The sequence below is a fragment of the Artibeus jamaicensis genome, unplaced genomic scaffold (genome assembly GCF_021234435.1).
Source record: "Artibeus jamaicensis isolate MK-2021 breed Jamaican fruit bat unplaced genomic scaffold, CSHL_Jam_final contig_391, whole genome shotgun sequence".
Lineage (NCBI taxonomy): Eukaryota > Metazoa > Chordata > Mammalia > Chiroptera > Phyllostomidae > Artibeus > Artibeus jamaicensis.
The window spans coordinates 19,009,982-19,028,324 of NW_026521814.1; the positions used below are offsets into that span (position 1 = coordinate 19,009,982).

At 37.6% G+C, this 18,343-nt stretch overlaps 1 protein-coding gene across 1 annotated transcript in view; it reads right to left on the minus strand.

Annotated features, from left to right (window-relative positions):
* Window positions 1-18,343, minus strand: part of FRZB (frizzled related protein) — a 32,704-nt gene that overhangs the window by 9,448 nt on the left and 4,913 nt on the right. Inside the window, exon 2 of the mRNA XM_037131186.2 lies at window positions 15,029-15,076. Coding sequence (XP_036987081.1) covers window positions 15,029-15,076 — 48 coding nt within the window. The remainder of the gene's footprint in view (window positions 1-15,028; window positions 15,077-18,343) is intronic.

The following is an 18,343-nucleotide window of genomic DNA, read 5'->3' on the forward strand; positions in this document are numbered from 1 at the left end:
GCAGCAGTCCCAAGGAGAACAGCACCCTTACTACCAACTGTGAAGTTCTAGAAATAAGCGCCTCCTCTGGACTCAGGTGCTGCCCTGCAAAGCAGAACAGCAGCAACTGTTCTCACCCACAGGGGAGGTGAGAGTCTCCTCATTGCTACACAGAGCATTTCCCCTGGCCTGCAGATATGTTTTCACACACAATCTCTGCAGAATAAGTATTTCAAGCCAATAAATAATGGGTAATATCAGAGCTGACTGCTATTTTAAAGAAGATTCCTTCAATAATAACTTTCTTAGCAAAACATTTGTGTCCCTATTGAAAAGAAAATGGAAAGTTACCTAATTCTACTGTACAGTTTTATTTTGTACAGAAATATTACACATTTTTTAAAGGAAGATATTCTAGAGATAAGACTATTTCTGAAGATTTATAAGTCCTCACACATCTATGGAAAGGGCCTGTGCTTTTCTGCCATTTAAAAACAGGTATCTACTTCTCAAAAATAATGCGTGTAGATCAATTACTATACATTTGTGATTCTTCAGGAATTTGCACATGCTCTAATAAAAAACTCTTGGCAAAAATATACCATCACTGGATTGAGTCTAATATGATCTCATTATCATATAACTTTGCATAAAGCATAAACAAATGGGCTATACAAAATTTCCCAAGCAGAGATTTTTCAAAAATTTGATCATAAAGTGACTTAGGAAGATTTTAAGTAAGTATTTACATAACTATATATATGCAACTACATATACACAGCTAGACTATTTCCTAATAGCTAATGAGCTAAGCAATTATATTCTTGGGGCAAAATTTTGTTCATCCTCAATGCACTTACTTCTGCTGGCCTCGGAAGTGACAATGCTGTGACACAGTACAGCTTGTCCCAGGCTCCAATCTATAGCTCTTGCTATAAGCAAAGATCTGTCTAGTTGAAGTAACCAGTAGCTCAATGAAATAACAGGGTAATGAGGAGAAGTGGAATTTTATGACTATGAGGTTCAAATATGGAAGAACTTCCTTTCACTTATTTGTGCTAGCTAACCCAAACGTGTTCATGAAAAGTGTACCCCAGACCAATGGATCCAGAGGACTATCCTTCTAAGGTTTACTCACATTCATATTGGGGAGTAGATATTTCCCAGCAGCCCAAGAACTGGAAAATTGCCAAGAATCATAGAGGGATACACTGCATATATTTTTTATTATATTTTTTGTACCTCAAACTCTAAATCCAATTGTAGCAGCTTCTTTTCTTTCCCTACCAACAGTTGATTTCCCGGGCTTTTTATTGGACCACCAGTATTACCATCATTTCTACTTTAATTCACCAATAACTTTAGTAATAGTCTTTTTCTCTGGCTTTTCAATGTTATGGTGGCAAAATGAAATCTATTGGTTTGCCTGCATTTCACTGTTGAGAAGAAAAGCTTGTAAAGAAATTGCCTTCCTGTTTTTATCTAAGGGGAAAATATGAGAAAGGAGCTGGCAGCAACAAAATATGAAGTGACAAAGAGTTCTTCAAATGTGGGGAAGGTTTTAATATCAGCAACTCATTCACCTCAGAGTCTAGGACTCACTAGAACACTCAGACTGTGGGACAGTGTTGCCCTTCTATACCCCACAGGCCCCCACGGGCCACGGCCAGGAACCTGTCTTCAGCAGCTCTCTCCCTCACGTCCTTTTGGACGCTCCCCTGAAATAAGTGATCTCCTGCTTCTCTGCTACTGAAGTTGAAAACCGTTTATCATCCTACTATAAGAATGGGCTTATCACCCCAGCACAAATATGAGTTTGCAAAACTAACATGCCCAGAGCTCCACAGACCTTGGTCTGCACTGCAGGTGAGATGCCTGAGAGGAAAGTGGCCACATCCTTTATTTAGTTTTCTGCTCATAAAAATCAGCTCATTTATTGGAAACACATAAAGATAATATTATTTTAAGGGGTCATATGGTTTTACAAGAATTATAAGTACCCAGAACAATAATAAAACTTGATTCTCACTGGACCTTCACTATTTAATGTGACCTTGTCTGAATTCAAGCTGAAGTGTGACATGACTTTCAAACTAACCCTGACCTTTGCTTGTAGCTGATTTCTCTTGGGTGTCACCCAGAGCTGTAAGACTATAATTAACCTTCTGAGACTTCAAAACTCCTATAACCTTTTGTGTACCAGGACTTCACAATATTACTATCCATGAATCAATATTTTTCTGCTTTTTAAGGAAAGGACCTCAGATCTCTGCTCAGGATTTATTGTCTAATAGTAGAGAGTGGGGGAGAAGAAAATACAATTCTATTTACGTTATAATTCCCAATGTAATTCTCTTAAGACTGACTCTTTCTACTCTTTTCAGAATTTAAATAATTCTGAAAAGAATTATTGTATCTGAAAATACAATTCTATTTACATTATAATTATAATTACATTATAATTATAATTACATTATAATTCCCAATGTAATTCTCTTAAGACTGACTCTTTCTACTCTTTTCAGAATTTAAATAATTTTAATTTACACCAAATATACTCACTGTATGTTTTATATCCTGGCACTTGACCATAGAAGCCCCCTTGTCCTCTCTGCCTCCATTTTAAGACACAATGGAGCAGACCACAAGTTTTAAAACAGAGGTAAAAATAAGTTTATTATGTTCAAAACTCTATATCCTTAACTATGACTTCTTTGCTGAGATCCAGGTCTGTATTTCTGACTGCCTATAAGAGGCGCCCACAGCATGCCCTCATGCAATGTTAAACATATGTCAATTTTCATCACACCATGAACTTGTCTTTCCCCTGTGGAGATAGTCTCTTCTGGTGTTACAACCCGGGATGTCCATGTTTCTCTAATAAAAAGGGGAAGGAAAAAAGAACTAACACTGGTTGAGCCCTTTCAGACACTTACGTTTTAATTCATTCTACAGATATTTGTGGAGCATCTGCTATCCGCCAAGCTCTGTGCTAGGCATGTAAGACACCTGATAGATGGACAATGCAGAATAAGGTATTAAACAAATAATTACACCTAAGATCACTTATTTTCATATGCGATGAATGCTATTAAAGAAAAGTACAATGTGCAAAGAGAATATGTAACCTGAGGATCTAAACTACTGCAAAGTCTTCTGAGGAAGTAACATTTAAGCTTTAAACCTGAACGATGACTTGTAATTATCTCTAGGCAGGAATGACACCTTAATATGTAAGGTAGCAAAGAAGTTCATGAAGGAGACTGAGAGGGGGCATCCAGTGACAAAGAGTGAAAAAGCTGAAAGAAGAGGGTGTTGCAAGAGAAGAGGAAAGCAGTCCTGTGTGTCAAGAGACCCTCCAAGCTCAATGGAGTTAAGAGAGAAAAGTGTCCATGAAATTTAATCAGCAAGGAGAGGAGAGGATTCTGAAAAACAGGGAGGCAAGGACTTTGAAAGTCAGAAGGACACTTCAGCCACTCTACAGGAGAAGAAAGGAGAGAGAGGACCAGATGCTGACAAGCTCATACATCTGTTGGTGAGACGACGAGATTTCTTCTGATGGCTTTTACTTTCTCATTGAGGGATGGAGTGACATCATCATCAGCTGTGAGGAATGAAGGGCCAAGAAAAGACCAGGTGTGGAAGTAAGTGTAAGAGAGAAGAAAGGTATAAAAAAGTTATTTCATTAAGTAGAAGGACAAACATTTTTAGAGAATAAAGGTAGGATTGATGGGCAGTATTAATACTGTGTCTTAATTTTATCTTGAACTTAAAGTGAAACAAGTCACCCCAATTGAGTTATTTTCTCTGGCAACTAGAGCTGGGACTTTGCCAGGTGAATATGGAGGGGGAAAAAAGGAAAAGCAAGGGGATTAAGGGCATTTTCAAGAGAATGATTACAGTACACCATGAAACCTGAGACAGACAAGGAACTTAGTGCTAAACAGATAAGTAGGCAGTCTCAAAGATTTTGAGCAAATCTGCTGGAATAAAAAGAAATGGCAGGCAGAGAATGGGATACTTGAAATGCACATTACAGGGCTGGCACTGCCGCTGGGTGGCGAAGTCCCGAACGTGCCCATGGACATGGACGGCTGAGTTGAACAGACAGGTTCATGAAGTGAAGTCAGCACATAAATGGATGATCTACTTTATCATCAACACCAACAGAATGGCAACAGAAATGAGTGCCATCATGGAATTTGTTCCAAAAGCTCTTAATAGAATGTGGGCAATACCACATTTGGTCTTCCAGAAGCTCAGTTCCACTACTCTCCTAGAACCAGAGATGATAAAATATGCCTAGATCTGACCCCTAACACCACCTTCCCTCTTACCAAAATTGCGTGTCATGAAATGAACACTTTAATATAGAAGAGCTCGTTCCTAGGGCATAAAATAAAACATAGAACCCTAGTCTTCTAATCGTAATGACAAAAGAAATTTTAATGAACAGCAATGCATCTCCTGCAGAAATAGAAACCAAGTGGATCTATCTATACTACAAAGTAACTACACGAGGTCTATCCAAAAGGTATCCAGCCATGTAATATGAAAACTAATGACATTCACTGAAGAAGATACAAAATACAAGAAACATTGTACATAGAACAATGACGCCTCAGATCCTTTTAAAGTAGGCACCCTGGGACCACACACAATATCAGTCACCATCAGCTGCCTTGTCATGTTTTCCTGAATCTCATCATTGGTCTGAAACATTTTCCCTCTCAAAGGTGATTTTAGTTTTGGGAAAAGCCAGAAGTCTTGGGGCACCAAATCTGAGCTATAGGGAGGCTGAGTCCCCTGGGAGATTTGAAGTTTTGCCAAAAAACTATGCACAAGACGTGATGCATGAGCAGGCACATTACCGTGATGACACTGCCAATCACCAGTTGCCCACAGATGTGGCCTCTGAATCATCCAAATAGTTTCCATGGAAGAATGTTCAAGCTGAACACAAAATCTGATGCAGATTCGTTGCTCTACTTGTTCAGTCATTTAGAATGTGACAACTACACAGTACACATGCTCACTCAACAACATCTACTGTCCCCACTGAGTAGTACAGTGAAGTTATCATTCCAGTATGCACATTCCAGTCCACTCTCCTTGGCTGCCACGTTACATCAATGTCACACAAACTGCTCTTGTTATATTAACAGTGGCTTGACTTTTTCCAGACAGACCTCATATACTACTTAAGTATACTACTACAGAAGGGTCCAGAAAACACCATTAAAAGGATTGACTTTTTTAAAACGTTTTTCTTATTCTTTTTTTAAAGACTTTATTTATCTTTCTTTAGAGGGGAAGGGAAGGAGAGAGGGAGAGAAATATCAATGTATGGTTGCCTCTTGTGTGTCCCCTGCAGGGCACTGGCTCGCAACCCAGGCATGTGCCCTGACTGGGAATCAAACCTCGATCATCTGGTTCGCAGGCCTGAGCTTAATCCACTGAGCTACACCAGCCAGGGCTAAAAGGATTGACTTTTATTGTCAGGCACAGCTGGGTTTGAGTCTAGGATCCAGCCCTTCCTATTTATGTGACCTTTAATATCTAAAAAGGTCCCATGTAATGGGCACCATGTAATGTCACTGGGAGAATTAAATGAGATAATATACATAAAATACTTACCACAGTGCCTGGCACACCAGGCCTCATAAATGTCAGACCTCATTACGCATAAGATTTATTCAGATTCCTAATCCATTATTTATAAAGATTCTCAAATGAGTAAGAGAAGTAATATTTTTCCAGGCTCCTTGCCACCTACAGAACTAAGGTACCTACCAAAAGTAAGCAAAACAATCACATTTTCTCCATAGTGCCTGATTCTGCTATTTTGGTTCAGGTAGACCATGCTAATTTTTGTCCTGATATAGAAAGTCCATTTGAACTATCATGTACATATCCAAAATTTGGAAGGTCAAGTTTAGCAAACCCAAATGACTGTACATGTGACCATTCTAATGATATTACAGTGCTGTAGAATAGTACTGAGTAATCACTCACTGAACTGAATGTTAGCTATTATTAGTAGTAATATACAAACAAACAAAAAGACCTGAAGATAATTTATACAAATTCAAAGCAATAATTTTCTAACAAATAATCATCTATAAGCTTAAAAATGAAAATTTGCTGAATTGTTTCCTAGAGATAGGAACTTTTAATTTATTTATATAACATTTAGTTTTGAGGGGAACTATCTAATAAAGTATAGAATCTAGAAATTATATTGGTATTATGCTCACACAAGGGTGTACTATTACACAATAAAAAAGAATAAAGTGATATATAGAACTAAACAAATAAATCTGAAAAATATTAAGCAAAACCAAAAACAGCCAGAATAAGTACTGCATATTCCCTTTACATGTGTCTGAAAACAGGCAACATTGACCTGCCTACAGCAGCGATGTTCAGCCTTTTCCATCTCTTAGCACCCACAAACTGATGACGAAAATTCTGCAGCACACCAAACATATGGTTTTTGCCCTATGACAAAAATAGGTATCATTTTGATTCATTCAGACCAGATGATTATTGTTGTGTTGCCTATTGTCATTTTTTTATTCAACAATCTAAGTGAAAAAAGGTCAGTGCCTCTGACTACATAGTCAGGTAGTGTCTGTTTTAAATTTTCCTGGCCCACCAGTGGGCCGTGGTACACTGGTTGAAAATCACTGATCTACGGTAATAAAGATCAGAACTGTGTGCCTCACTAAATGGGGGTGACTGGGCAGAAGGGAATTCTCAAGGGTGATGGAAATATGCTTTATCTTGATCTGGATGATAGTTTTATGGATGTATTCATTTGTCCAAATTTAATGCATTTTATCAGAAGTAAATTATACCACAGTAAAGTATCATTAACATAAAATTCATATAAGGCATTTCTTTCATTTCTTCTATAAATTGAAGTATGTCACTACTTAGCAGCTGTTCATTATGTGTTTAAATAATATTATTTATTCCCTACACATACACCCCAGGCAAAGAATATCAAATCAGATCTTACTTTGAATTAGAGCAGTATGTGGACATACAATGACATTGATTGGTGAAACTGGGTAATATAATGTTTTAAAAAGCAAAACTAACATTTGCTCAATTTACCGAAAAAAACAAATCTTAAATATTATAATGAAGGTCTCGACTCACAGTTATTTATACTTTGTAAAAGGAAATTGCTTAAGATCAAGGGGACTATTAATAAGAAAAGGAAAATTACATTAATAAGAAAAAGAAAATTTAGTTTACTCCTTTAGGATTCATGTCTTTGGAAAATATTAAGTAAACTGCCTTTCACAAAATGCCTGGATCCAAGAGTCACTCAGGATATACAAAATATAAAAAGTCAATGCAATTTTCCCATTTTCACTTGTGAAATCTGAAGTGTGGTGTTTTGTGGTGTACTGTAAAGATGTCAATTGACAAAAAAATAAAGTGGCGTTCACAGTCTTCTAGAATATGATGTTTCTACTCAGTCCCAAGCACACAGAACACAGGTGGAAGAGCAGGGCAGTGCTGCCAACGGCTCACTCTTTTGTCCCACATGCTTGGTGTAAACGAAGCCTGCAATGAGGAGGGGGTCGTTAAATTTTTGATGAATGGTAAGGTGGATGAAGTTTCGGTGCTGGGGACCTAGGGAAATAATGGTGCCACACACTCAGAAAAGGAAGTTGCAAGGAGGAACTGTTTAATGAAAAGATAACTTTTTAGTTAAATATGTGTTGTCTGGAGTAGCCATCAGCTACTGAGGTAGAAGTGCTTATGGAGGAGAATCGTGGTCCTCCACCTGTGACAGTGATCAGAACGAGAGTCACGGGGTGATGATTTGGCCTCTGTAGCTGGATGAACTCCAATGGGAGGAAAGCAGGGAGCAGAAGCCAAGCACAGAAACTTGGGGAATGCCCACAGCGGGGGGGGGGACAGGAGGAGAACTGGGACAACGTGGGGAATGCCCACAGCGGGGGGACAGGAGGAGAACTGGGACACCGTGGGGAATGCCCACAGCGGGGGGACAGGAGGAGAACTGGGACACCGTGGGGAATGCCCACAGCGGGGGGACAGGAGGAGAACTGGGACAACGTGGGGAATGCCCACAGCGGGGGGACAGGAGGAGAACTGGGACAACGTGGGGAATGCCCACAGCGGGGGGACAGGAGGAGAACTGGGACACCGTGGGTAATAGCTCAGAGAGGAGAATGCTTACGAATGAGAATTGGTCAAAAGTATCAAATACTGAAAAACAAACAAAAATATATGAATATACTTATATATATGTGTATATATGTCACTGTAAAATTACAAAAGCACTATTTTTTATCTATTCTAATTTTCTCTGCAGTAAAGGGTAGATGTTTTCCCAAGCCATTTCAGCCTCTATAGTCGGTAAACATTTCTACCACAGAGGAAAAATGACCTGGATTCCTTCCCCAAATTAGTAGGAAGTCAAAGGGGCAGGAAACAGTTCGGGGAAGGAAAGGGAGAATGAGTCTTGCTACCCAAGGTAGGTGGGCATAGGCCATCGCACCAGAGGGGGTGGCTGGGGCAGACCCTGCAGATGCTCAGCAGCTGCTGCTAGGCTGCCCAGAGGAGATTCTCTGAAGTACGTTTGAAATAGGGCTGAGAAGGGGGAGTGAAAGCGCTGGGAAAGTGCTCAACTTACACTAGGGGATACTGCTGATGCTTCTCTAATTTGAAAATACAGGAGTGGGCAAGGATAGGTTTATAGTTGATTGCATAGATGATTTGACGGTTAATAAATAACAATACAAGGATAAACTCTATGTCATGTTCTCACGACTGTAAACCTACTCTTGCCCACCCGGTACAACACAAGGGAACCTAGGGGTCAATTCAATTATGTAATCTGGTCATGGCCATATAATTAATTAATGTCAACATTTACCAACTATATTTCCTCTCTGGAAAAATTTGTGGTTTTCAACTATAAAAGCTCATAAATTGGCTGTCATCACAAAGTAGAAAACCATGGGGATTCTTTTCCAGGATTATTTTTTTTTTCGGTGGCAGTTTTATTTTTTTATTTTTATTTTTAAATTTTATTTAGTTATTTTTCAAGTACAGTTTTTTGTCTATTTCTCCCATCCCAGCCCCCCCCCCGCCCCATCTCCCCACCTCCCTCCCATTCCCCCACCTCCCTCCCATTCCCCCCCCAAGTCCTCATCCCTGCGTCTTTCATACTTGTTCCTCAAAATCCCTCCCCCTTTTTCCCCTTAAATTCCCTTCCCTCTCCCCTCTGGTCACTGCCCACTTGTTCTCTATTTCAGTGTCTTTGTTTTTATTCTGTTTGTCTGTTTGTTTTTAATACAATTATATCTTTTCATTGTGCCATTTGATTACCTGCTTTAATCTTCTGTGTTGATTTGATAGCCCCAGCGACTCAGTGGAACAGAACGAAAACTGTTTTACTCCATATTCCAAGTTACGGAAACTAGAGAGGATGCATTCCTTATCATGGGAATGGGTTACAACAGTCATACATGCTCACAAGTTGGAAACTGCACACACCAAATTATTATTTCCAAAAAAAGTAAATTGTTAAGCTTTGAGGCACAGGATAAATTAACTGGATTGAAAGAATTTCTCTTCCAAATTCCAGACAGAAACAGCTTGACACTTTTGAAAGAGGGGTTATGTGAGTTAAAATGTTTTTATGTCTTCCTCATTTCCTGTTTGACCATAATCAACCTCAGCTGTTATATCACTCCAAACTATAGAATTTTGACTGTGAACGTTCTATTTTCTTTTTAGAACCTGTGACTATATTTTCATAAGCAGGATAAGCTTGGTTTTGTTTTTTAGTTTGTTTTTCATCACTCCCAATATACTAGAGAACAGGAAAACATTTATAACAGAAGAATAGTGAACACTGAACCCAAGAACACTATATCCACTCTAATCAGTCTTATACACTGAACTACTTTTGTGTGTTATTTAGTGTTGCTGATGTCTTCTCTGTTTCACACGCTGATGTGCTAGATTATTTTAGCCATAGATTTGGAGCAAATTGATAGCACACAATTGGCTGGAAACTTTGATTTACCAAATTTACTATTACACAAATGAGATTTTTTGGTTTATTTTGACCAAATAGTCAGAGTGATCCTTAAAATAGAGCTATTGCTCAACACTAGGGAAATTTTAAAAGATTAATGTTTTTTGGGATGCCTTTGGCAGACATTGCTTCAGCTCAAACACTTATCACTCCAGTAAGAGTCAGTGCAAACCAACAGTGAAAACTGTTCCAACCTAATGAAAATAGATGCTTCAAACTCATTTACAAACTTAGTAAATTAATTTTTATTTTTTAATGTTTACGAATTTTGTAAATCTTATTTCATTTTCTGCTTCCATCCTGTAGGCAGGACCTACAGACCCAAATCAGGACAAATTAATTACTGGAGGAAAGTGAATCAAAGTATTATATAATAACTAATTGTGATTACAATGTTCTTAAAGAAACAAATGCCACATTATTCATAGAAACAAAACTAGAAACAACCCAAATATCTAGGAACATTAGAATGAAAAAAATGCCATATATTCATATGATAGACTACTATGAAAGTTTGTAAGTACTGCTACACACAGCATAGTAAGAGTAAAGGAAGCCACACACACATTCACACAAAAAATACATGCATACTGTAGGATGCCATTCATAAAAGTTCAACATTGGGGAAAATTAGTATATGCTGTTAGAGTTCCTGCTGGCAGTTGTCTTTGGGAAGAAGCTTGGAGGGAAGGATGGAAGAGGCACAGGGAGGTTCTGGGTGCTACTAATGGTCTACATCTTGATCTGTAACTGGTTACATAAGAGTGTTCGGAGTGACTTTGTGAAAAGTCAACTGAGCTGCATGCTTTCATGATTTGCGATCTTTCTGTACATATGTCACACTTCATTTGCAAGTTTATTTTATAATATGGAGTAAGTAGAAGTCATCATGTCTTTCCACTGAATACAGTTATGTCTTTCCCACTAAACAGAATGTGTAAAGCCACTACTTAAGGCCTCTGAAAAGTAAATAGTAGCAGGAAGACTGGGGAAGAAGACCAGTGCTATCAAACTGGTAATGGGTTCAACATTTTGACCCCGCTGGTATTTCCCAGCTAAGTGCCAATCAACCCATAACCAGGAAGTGGGCACGACGGCAGGAGTGCTCTGGGGAAGCCCTCCACATCTGACTCAAGAAGTGGGAAAAGGATCTTCTAACACGTCATCATCTTGCGCCCTATTCCTCATGCAATCCTGGGACACTGGTGGCAGCAACACTTCAGAAGGGAGGCCCTGAAAAGGCTAAACTATTGATGTAGGGAACCTTCTTTATTGATAGAGACTGGGGCAAGCCCACGTGGCTTTGTCCTCCCACCCCTTGGTCTCAGATGTAGGAGCAGTAACAGGAAGTGGGATGAGCTTAAACCTCAGCTTTCTGGCCAAAGGACCATAAGAGACTGAAAAGTACTCAGGAGATCACAAAGAGGGAGAAGCTTGGGCAAGATCCCATTCAATTGTTTATGAACTGCTGAGCTCATCCCTGGTTGTGTGTGAACCTGACACTAAACACTACACTACAGACTTTGCAAACTGAACTGTGGGATAGATCACTGCTTTGATTTCACACTGGCCACTGCGTAGCATATACATTGGATAGATCTGAAAATGGAACTGATATTGAAATCACAACTCACAGAAGACTAGTCAGCCTAAACCCAATTAAACTGACTCCTGCTAAAACAAAAATATTTGTCCTTTAAATAAGACCCAAATTCTTAAAACATAATATTCAAAATGTCCAGAATGAAATAAAAAATTACTTTTCATATGAAGAACCAGGAAATCTCAATTTGTTTGGGAAAAAAACAATTAAATGACACAAATATTGAAGTTATCCAACAATAGCTTTAAGGCAACTTTTATAAATATTCTCCCAAAAGTTGTGGTGAACACCCTTGAGATGAATGGAAAGATAAAAAGCTTTAACAAATAAATGCAAGATATAATAAAGAATCTAGTGGAAGTTTTAATTTTGAAAATTACAATAACTGAAATTAAAAATTCCCTGTATGGGCTCAATAGCAGAATGGAGGTAATCAAGAAAAGACTCAATGAATTTGAAGACAGACCGACAGAAGTTATCTAATCTAAAGAAAAAGAAAAGATGTGGGAGGGGATGAGCAGGGCCTCTGAGACCTGTGGGACAATACCAAAACCTCTAGCATTTGTATCACTACAGGAGACGGAGCAGTGCGAGAATAAACAAGTGAAGAAATAGTTGCTGAAAGCTTCCCAAATTTGACAAAAGTATTAATTTATAGGTTCAAGAAGCTCAGTTAATCCTAAACAGGATAAAGAAAAGAAATCAATATCCAGACATAACATAATCAAATTGCTAAAAACTAAAATTAAAAAATCCTGAAAGCATTAAAAAGCTGACGCAGGGGGAACATTGATTTGAGGGACCACCAATTCCCCTGAGCAGCACTGAAGCCAGGAGTGGAATGACATTTTTTTAAACACGGAATGAACTGCCAACACAGAATCCTACACCCAGTGAGAATATCTTTCAGAATGAAGGTGAAATAAAGGCATTTCCAGCTGAAGAAAAACAATTTTTTTTTCTTTTTGCCACTAGAACTGCTCTAAAGGAAGTGCTAAAGGAAGTTCTTCAGACAGAAGGGAAGTGATGCCAGAAGGAAGGCCAGGAACAGCAGGAAAGAACAAAAAACAACAGAAATGATAAACACATGTGTAAATGCAGTACGTTATTCTTCTCCTCCTGAATTGTTTAAAACATATTTAATGTTTGAAAAAGCATAAATGGTTGAAAAAATATATATATAATATTATCTCATGGGAATATGTATCACAGACAAAGAGGGAGAGGTTCAAATAATCCAAAAGAAAGCAAGAAGTAGGAAACCAGAATAAGAAAGAGAGGAAACAAACACAAAATAAAATTGTAGGTCTAAATATAAACATACAAATAATTACATTAGATACAAATGGTCAAAACCCACTAATCAAAAGACTAAGATTAGTAGAATGGATAAAAAGACAATACCAACAAAAAACACACCTGTATGATGTTTACAAGAAATTGATTTTAAATGTAACAATATATAGGTTAAAAGTAAAAGGATAGAAAAAGATATACCAGCAAACACTGAGGTGACTATACTAACATCAAAGAAAGTAACCTTTGTAGCAGAGAAAGTTACAAGAGATAAAGAGGAACATTACATCATGCTGGGTTAATTCACCAATAAGGCATAAAAATATTAAATGTGTATGCACCAAAATTATAGAGTTTCAGGATACATGAAACAAAAATGACAGAACTGAAAAAAGAAAATGAAAAATTTCACAGTATTTGGAGACTTAAATATTCTCTCAGTGATCAATAGATCTAGTAGACAGAAGGGGGCAAGAATATAAAAGAGCTAGACAACAGTATCAATCAACTAATCTAATGGACATTTAAAGAATATCCCATATAACAATTGCAGAATACATTTTACCACAGTGCACATAAAACATTCACCAAGATAGATCACTTTGTAGGTCACCGATTAAACCTTAACAAATTCAAAAGAACTGAATTATACAAAGTATGTTCTGATTGTTATGGAACTAGAATAAAAATCAATAATATAAGCAAGCAAAAATCTCCAAACAGCAGCCGGGTTAACAGCACAAGCCTAAATAATGCATGAGCCAAAAAATATTTTAAAGTGAAGAAAAATAAAAGTAAAACATCCAAATTTGTGGGATGCAACTAAAGCCATCTCAGAGGGGTACTTACAGCATCAAATTATTATATTAGAAAAGAAGAGCCTCAAATCATAATCTAATCTTTTATTTCAAGGAGGAAAAGGAGCCATAGAATAAATCCAAAGCAAGCAGAATGAAATACTAAAGAGTAAAAATCAATGAAACTGAAAACCAAAAAACAGTAACAGCAAAAAGTCATCATATATTCAGAATATATGAAGAATACTCAAAACTCAACAGAAAGAAAATGACCCAATTTAAAATGGGCAAAAGACTTGAACACACACTTCTCCAAAAGGATATATATGAACAGCAAATAAGCCTATGAAAAGATGTTCAACATCATCGCCCATTAGGGAAACACAAAGTAAAACCATGATGAGCCATCACTACACACCTATTAAAAATGTAAAAAAATTTTAAAAACTGACAATACCAAGTGTCTACAGGGATGTGGAGCAACTAAAACTCTTACACATGGCTAGTGCAAACGTGAACAGCTATTTTGGAAATAGTTTGGCAATTTTTTTATAAAACTAAACATACCCTCACCATATAACACAGTAATCCTATCCCTATGTATTTACTCTAAGGAAATGAAAACTTATGTTCATTCAAAAACCTGGACATGAATGTTTATCATACTTCTATTTATAGTTGACAAAAACTAGATAACCTAAATATCCTCAAAGGCATGAATGGATAAACAAATCGTGACACATCTAAGAAATAAAATGTTCGGCAGTTAAAATGGATACATGCAGCAACTTGGATGAATCTCAAAGGCATATGCTGAGTTTAAGAAAAAAGCCAATCTCAAAGAGGGAACATTTATCATTTCATTTATATGACAATCTCAAAAAAGACAAAACCATAGCAATGAAGAATAGATCGGTGATCACCATGGTGAGAGAAGCTTGTAGTTATAAACAGGTAGCTTGAGGAAGTTTTTAATCGAGTGAAGGAACTGTCCTGCATCCTGACTGTAACAGTGGTTACACAAGTCTGTACATCCATTAAAATTCACAAAATTCATAAAATTTATAGGATTTTTAATGACCAAAGGTCAATTTTATTAAATCTTAAAATTTTTAAATAAAATTAATATGAGTAAAAATAATTTTCATAAGCTTACTTTAAAATGTAGGACACAAATGTCCCCAAATAAGACTTGAGTTTCTAGGTTATAGCAAAGGTTAATTTGACTACAAATGAAAACCAGGAAGACAGTAATGTACTCACCACTGCTTGCTCCTCGACAGTTTCCATTACTAGAATCCATAGGAAAATCTGAAAGGTGATAGAATAAAGAATCGTGACAAATTCATTGTTACTTTAAGAGTTTTCACATAAAATTCTAATTCAGTCATAGGTATTATTTACATGAGAATGCAGGTGTCTCAAGAAAGTAGATTCTTATTTGTGTCAAGAGGCTGGCACTCTATCATTTACAGGTCAAATAAAGACAAGACCTATTCTTTCATGTGATTGAAAGATAATATATTTTTGTGAATCCTCATCAACTGTGGATAAAATTTTAGAATTTAATAAAGTTTTTGAATTTTGAACATACTAAACATGTTAGGCACTTGCCCATCACTTATCTTGTGATGCCTAAAAGAACCAAGCACACCTCCTCAATAAACAGATGTGTCACACTTTCATGGAGTACATTTAAATTCTTAGCACCTAAGGAAAACCCATTCAGGAAGCATTCTCCTGCTCTTGGCTGACTATGGATTCAACACTTCTTGAGCAAAAAGGAAGTCTACCATCCAAGGATTACTCAAATCAGTGCACACAGATGTGGTAGTTGGAATTGCCATTCACTCTTCATAATCCCAGAATTACAGAAAATGGTAACGGTAAGTGGTAATAATATGAAGTTCTGTGATCTCATTAAGAAAGCAGACTCTAATGAATAACACTGAGCGGGTCTGAGAGGTGCTGTATCTGCCTCTATATGCTCACTGATACTTCAGTACTTTCCTTTTTCTTTTTTTTTAATTTTACTTATTTAATGCTAGAGAGAGGGGAAAGGAGGGAGAAAGAGAGGAAGAGAAACAGCAGTGTGTGGTTGCCTCTCATGCTCCTCAACTGGGGACCTGGCCCGAAATTCAGGCATGTGCCCTAGACTGGGAATTGAACCTGAAACCCTTTGGTTCACAGGCTGGCACTCAATCTACTGAGCCACCCAGTGAGGCCTCTCTGTCCTTTTTCTTCATAAGTCATATGATGAATAAATTAAGCAAGGCGGGGTTAATACGAATTTAGGACAACAGCACCCAAAATTACAGTTAATGAATTCTTTTCCCAGGCTTAATAATCATTGGCTGGTATTTAAAAAGCTATATCTGCCCTGGCTGGTATAGCTCAGTGGATTGAGCGTGGGCCTATGAACCAAAGAGTTACCGGTTTGATTCCCAGGCAGAGCACATGCCTGGAGCCCCAGGAGGCGGGCGCAGGAGAGGGAACCACACATTAATGTTTCTCTCCCTCTCTTTCTCCCTCCCTACCTGCCTGTCTAAAAATAAATTAATTAACTCTTTTTTAAGACCTTTTAAAAAAATAAAAATCAAAAACTAAAAAGCTATATCCAAGGAAAGATAGAAATCATCAAATAAATAAATAAATAAATAAATAAATAGGCAACAAATACTTGATTCTAAAACATTTAGTTCAACTCAGTCATATGCTATGAATTTAATAACTTTTAATCTATTCAAGGACATCATTCATAATAAACATATCCGGGTATTAATGTGCCAATGGTTTTTCCATTCTTGACTAAGTACAATAATTAAGTGATGATATGCATGTGATTTAGACAATCTCTCTGTAAATGAAAAAAATCACATTAATCCACATCTTAAATAATTGTTTAGTGTTAAAAGGTTGAAACAAAAAGGAAAAATAAAGTTCTTCTCTTGGAAAAGAAAACCACTTCGATACGGCTGAATCAAGGAAAGTGTTTTTCTTCTTTCATGCTTATTCACAGTAAAATGTTTCTATATTTTAAGTGCTGAGAAGTCAAGTTATAATTACAAAAGAGAAAAAAGGCAAACTTCCTGATTATAAATAACTCAAAAATGTTTGCAGAAGGTTAAACTTACACATTCTAACAAAATCATCCTCAGCTGAAACAGCATGTATTATCAGTTGGTTTCCTGCCCCAGGTATTTCTAGTAGGGGTCGTACAGCTTTCCAGCAGACTCTTTAAAGAAGCTGAGCAAGGTAGGAAGGTTTCTCCAGGTAGAGAATACAGCACGTGCAAAGGCACAGGAGTCAGAAACTCCAGTGCGTGCTCACCAAGGGTCCTGCAAGTTTTCGACTGTGGCTAAAATAGTGGTGTATGCTGAGCAAAATGAAGCTAGAGAGCTAAGAAGGGATAAGACCATGAAGGATAAAGGCAGATAAGAATTTTTAGCAATGGATTTGCATTTCAGAAAGATCACCTAGTTGGGTTACAGAGGAGCACCACGGGAAGTGAGCTGACTATCATCTCATGGCCAGAATCCTTGTGACAAACAGTGAGTTCCAAACTAACAAAGTAGCAGTAAAGAAGGAGGGCAAACATTGGGTTAAGAGTAGATTCACTAGCACTATTGAATGGAAGGGATGAAGAAGAGGGTAGAATCCAGGCTGACTCTCAGGCCTGGAGTATGAGTGTGGTAGTGCCCATAGCAATATAGAAAATACTAGAGAAGAATTGGCCTGTGAGGGTAAGGGAATGATGAATGTACTCTGGAGTCTGCTGAAATTGAAGGGCTGAGGGATAGAAGGGAAAACATGGAAAGTATGTTCTCTGATATCTCAAAAGAGCTAGTTATATTTTATCTCTTGAAATCCCTTGTGCAGTACAAATTAAACTACAAATTTTGAATTCTGGTCTTTTTCCAGGTTAGTGATATGCAGGATGTTCCTCTCCTGTGATGCTGGGCAGCACTGAGCCACAGCACCCAGTTGGGAATCATGAGGGTAACCAACTGATACTCCGCAGCACACTCTGTGGCCAGTGCTTTTTGGACAGTGTGCCTGGAATGCATTTAAGGTAGGCTAGCCTAGGTGATGATGTTCACTATGTTAAATGCATTGTCGACTTACAATATTTTCAACTTACTATAGGTATATCAGATTATAACCCAATCATAAGTCGAGGAACATCTCTATATAAATGGGTTTTCAAAATACAATGATAAAAATACCCCATTAACCCTGACTGGTGTGGTTCAGTGGATTGAGTGCCAGCCTGCAAACGAAAGGGCGCTGGTTCAATTCCCAGTCAGGGCACATGCCTGGGCTGTGGACCAGGTCCTTAGTTGGGGGCATGTTGAGAGGTGACCAATATCTCTCACACATCGATGTTTCTCTCCCTCTCTTTCTCCCTTCTTTCCCCTCTTTCTAAAAATAAATAAATAAAATCTGATTTTTTTTTAATTTTTAAAAATCACCCCATTAACTTTAATCTGATGATCAAAAGACAGGTTTTCTCTAAAGTGAGGAATCACCTCTTCCTTCATAAGAGAACAAGTTTAATGTAGCATGAGTTCTGGTTTG